Genomic DNA, 4,645 nt, shown 5'->3' with positions numbered 1-4,645 from the left:
AAACCTGATTATTGCGTCGAACACAACGTGGATACTCTGGGTAGCACCTCCATAAAAGCTGTCATACGAAAATTAACATTTAGAGTGCGAATACATAACCACGCAGACCAAAACTTAGAGATATTTTATGGTTATAAACTTACATTGCCGGGAAGCATGTGATCAAGTACGAAACGATATTCACGTAGATGAGCACGAGAATTTTTTGGGTATTTCATTCCTCGTTAAGCAAACCTTGCATTTTCAAATAGTGCAATTATAAATTATCGATATAAAATTACATTTGAATATAAAATAAATATACTATACATTAAATTTAACTGACTCCATAAGGATAAGATGACACCACGCTACTCGTAGGAGCAATTAGTAGTATGCACCAGAATGCTCAAACGCTGAGAAGAAGAACGCATCCTCCAATGTTTTTTATTCTTTTAACACATGCTTTGCACACATGTCTATATAGGGTAGCCAAACAAACAGAACCTCCAACTATATCTCTTGCATTTATCTGAATCACCTACTAAAAGTATCCAACTAGAATGTATTAAATCGTGGCTCTTGTCTAGCATTAAAAATTTAAAATTGAGAAGTAAAATATATATTTTGCATGGAGAATGTTCTCCACCTCGGTTGGTGCATCATTTTGTTTTAATTGTAGCTATGTTATTTTTAAAGAAATGGCTTAAAGAATTGGCTGAAGAAGTGAAAAAAGCTAGCAGTCATAATGTCATACAATTAGATCGCGAGAGATTCTATTTCATAGTGGCCGGAAGAATTATGGGTACTATAGTGTTGATCTCAGAAAGCGATTGTGCGATTGTGGAAAATTTCAAGCGTTTTATTTGCCTTGGTCCCATGTTATCGCAACATATGCTAGCATACGCAAAAACTACACCTTCATTTGCCTTGCTCCCATGTTATTGCAACATGTGCTAGCATACGCAAAAACTACACCATTCACATACCAGACGTGTTCAAGATTCTTAGTGATTTTAAAATCTACCAGAAAAGCTGCCTTGGACTTCCACATCAAGAAAACTAGCCACAATACACTGGATTTATTCTTTGCCATGACCAGACAATGCGAAAGAATAAGAAAAGACGTCCAAATAATAGACGTCCAAATAATAGTCGCATTAGAACCGAAATGTACGATCATGAAATGAAAAAAAGAAGGAGGAGGTATATTGGTGCTTTTCATTTCAAAACATGGCATATATGTAAAAAAAAAAAACCACTACTAACATAATATTTGGCCCTTTCAATCAGTCACGCCACAGTTGTCATGGATTTCATGGACAAAGGCAATGTGATGTCACGCCACAGTAGTCTAAGCCATATACTGTATCAGAGTGTGGTAGTCCGCGCCCGACAGCAAAATTGGTGAGGACAATGTCAGGAGTCCCAATGCTCTGATGCGATTTTAAGGCTTGTTTGAAAGTAGGGAGTGTTGTGACGGTATGCACAAAGAGGATTTTGAGATATACATAGAGGCACCAACAGACTTTGTCAGTGCTTTTGACAAAGCTACAGCAGAAAGAGGATACATAAAGGAACCACGAGACAATTCACATGATGGAGTAGAGAAGGTATGCAAAAGATACTTGGTTCCAATGATTCCAGTTTGGCTACAGAGCAGGCTCCATAACAACAATAAAGATGAAAGACAAAGTTCCCGCTCGAGTAAAATGTGAAGGAAGAAGGAAAAATCCGTATGGCGTAGAACTGGTGATGAGTAAGATAAACAATGCCATTCAAGTGCTTTAGCTACAAGCTTGGGTTGGAAGAACTTATTCTTCTTAACATGGTATTAGAAACTTCATGAACAAGGGAGTAGAATTCATTCCCTGCTTCACTTTTTCCATAACTATGTTACCATGAGTTTGATCAAGTCTCATAAAGAAGGAACCAGAATTGATGCAAGTGTCTGATATAGAAGTTCACTGCAGAAGTAACTTATAGCCCTGGAAATCCTGGTTTGGGTTGCAGAGAACTAGGTTGTTAAGGAACATGGATAGCGCAACAATAAACAAGACACCCATTTGATTAGTCATGATCCACTGTGATTGCCATATTGCCATGAATTATAGCGACCAATTTCTGCCATTAAGACGGATAACACTACAGACTTCCTAGTGGCATAGATTTCTGTCATGCGGGCAATGGCAATGGCACTTCCACAGCCTCCTTTTGACAAAAATGTCTGAAAGTCAATCAACTTCAAAGCTTGGACAATAATGAAACTAGTGCTGTCAATTACGGATCACAAAAAATGACTGTTTGTTTGAATTATACTACCTACAGTATCTATTTAACAACATTTTGTATTAAATAGTTTATCACAGAATCTATAGTCATTATTTGACAACTTTGGTAGAACCTATAGTCACTAAATGATGAACCAAAGAATCCAAACCAAAATCTATCTACATTTGAACCAAATCAAAATAACTAACATGATTTCTAAATCTATTGCAAACCAAAGGGAATAAACACATCAAAAAGGTAATAATGATACACTGAAAAATACACTTTCCAGTCAATTTTTAATCAAGATTTTACTAACTAACAGCATTGATGATAACACAATGATATTATCATTTCACATTTTTTGTGCAATCGCATGCAGAAAAAAGAGACTCAATTTTTCTACTATTATTATATATGCAAATTGCAAAATGCGATTGATTCAGATAAACAAAAACAATGTAATTATGTAACTATATTCTAGTGTACCCTGTTCGATTGTTAGTGAAACCACTACCAACAACCGAAACCAAATCTCCATCAAAGATCTCTACTTCATCTAAATACAAATCATCAACACTGCGAAATCCCGCATGCAAAACAACCACTGCAGCACCGACGAGTACCGACACCAACACATTGAGCCAGACGCCAGTTAAAACAAGCGCGACGACAGTGAGAGACGAGAGTCCGGCGAGGATGAAGCGGTCATCGATGGAGCAACGGAGGAGGATCACAGGACGATCGCGGAAGAAGAAGAGAAAGAACCAGGCGGCGAAGACGGCGAGGTAGACGATGAGGGAGAGCGGGTGCCAGAGAAGACTGAGGAAGAGGATGAAGAGGATTATCATGGCGTAGTTAACGCGAAAATGGTTGAGGTTGCGGCTAATTCGGTGGATGGATTCGTTGAGGGAGTGAGGGAGAGTGAAGGATTGGAGAGAGAAGAAGGTTTCCCATGGGCGGCGCGTGGGGTAGTTGGAGAGTATGGTGGCGCGTGGGGGAAATGGGGAGGGTGAGGTTGGAGGGAGAGAATTGTAACTTGGTAAAGATGAAGTTGGATTAATGGAAGACATTGCATCACTGTTGAGAAAAAAAACTAATTCAATTTTTATTTATACTAGTATCTTTTCTAAAGTATGTCAGTGAAGATCTCGTGAATTTCTTTCCTTATCCGTGTTGTTTTTGTGTACTGTAAAATGTAAACACGTCTTGATCTGATCATTGAGTAACCGATATTGGATTTTCTTTTTCTTGAACAAGCTATTTATCAAGCTTACCAAAAACACCAATAACTTGACTTTTCTTTGTACTTTAACAAGACTAGTTTGACTGATGACGAAGAAAAGCTAAAGAGAAATGATAAGTGTAATCCAAGTTTTATTTTTTAACATACAATATACTCCCTCCGTCTCATAATAAGTGTCCCATTTGTATTTTTTCCTTGTCTCAAATTAATTGTCCATTTACAATTCCAATGCATCAATCATTATTATTTTTCCACTATTATACCCCTATTTAGTAACTTTCACGTTATTCAACTACTATTAATAGGGGTATTCTAGTAAATGACATTAACTTTTTTACTAAAACCAACCCATCCAATCATTTTCTTAAAAACCGCGCATTGCTCAAATAGGACATTTATTATGAGACGGAGGGAGTACAAGTTTTATTTTTTAAATAATTTTTGTTGTCTTAAATTTTGTGCAACCAAATTTTTCTTTGTTATTATTTTAAGTGTAGGATACGGTGTATCAAAAGTGGTTGTACAAATAGCATGCCCAAAGTTAAATTGTCTGCTATCATTTATTTGGTCATTTTTTTAAAAAGTTTTGTTGAGTTTGGTGAGGCACTGGCAAATGTTCTAAAATTGGACCGATAATCAAATCATTAAGATAATTGAATTATTAGTTTATATTATATCAATTATTAAAGTATATCATTAAATGATAATAAATTGAATAAATCGGTTAAATAAATTGATTTTTATAATTAAATTATAGAGTTATTAAATTGGTTGAACCAGATGATTCGGTTCGATCTTTAAAAAAATTACAACATCTATAAAATTTTAAAATATTATAATTTCATTAGTTCAATAGTTTATTTGGTCCGATAATTAGACTAAACCGATAATTCATTAAGTTTTCCAATTTAATCGGTTTGATTTTAGTTAGTTTTTAAAACACCATGTACTAGTACTCTCCAAATAAAATTATATAATTTATATTTAACAAGTATTTTGACCGTGCATCGCACGGAAAGTAAATGATATTAATATAAAATTGTAGAATTATAGATAGTAGTTAATTACTTATTTAAATAATTTTAATATAATATACTATATGTAAAAAGTGGAAATAGGTTAGGTTAGACTTTAGAAGGCCTTAGCCTG

General features: G+C 35.1%; 1 protein-coding gene across 1 annotated transcript; it reads right to left on the bottom strand.

The window, feature by feature from the left end:
• Nucleotides 1-956: 956 nt before the first annotated feature.
• On the bottom strand, nt 957-3,423 carry LOC131633946 (PRA1 family protein F2-like). The gene has a single exon (XM_058904623.1). It carries the CDS (start codon nt 3,321-3,323, stop codon nt 2,724-2,726), a length of 600 nt encoding a protein of 199 aa, XP_058760606.1. The 5' UTR covers nt 3,324-3,423; the 3' UTR covers nt 957-2,723.
• Between the last annotated feature and the right edge of the window lie 1,222 nt (nt 3,424-4,645).

This window comes from Vicia villosa, unplaced genomic scaffold, assembly GCF_029867415.1.
Source record: "Vicia villosa cultivar HV-30 ecotype Madison, WI unplaced genomic scaffold, Vvil1.0 ctg.001193F_1_1, whole genome shotgun sequence".
Lineage (NCBI taxonomy): Eukaryota > Viridiplantae > Streptophyta > Magnoliopsida > Fabales > Fabaceae > Vicia > Vicia villosa.
This window is presented reverse-complemented; position numbering and strand designations above follow the sequence as displayed.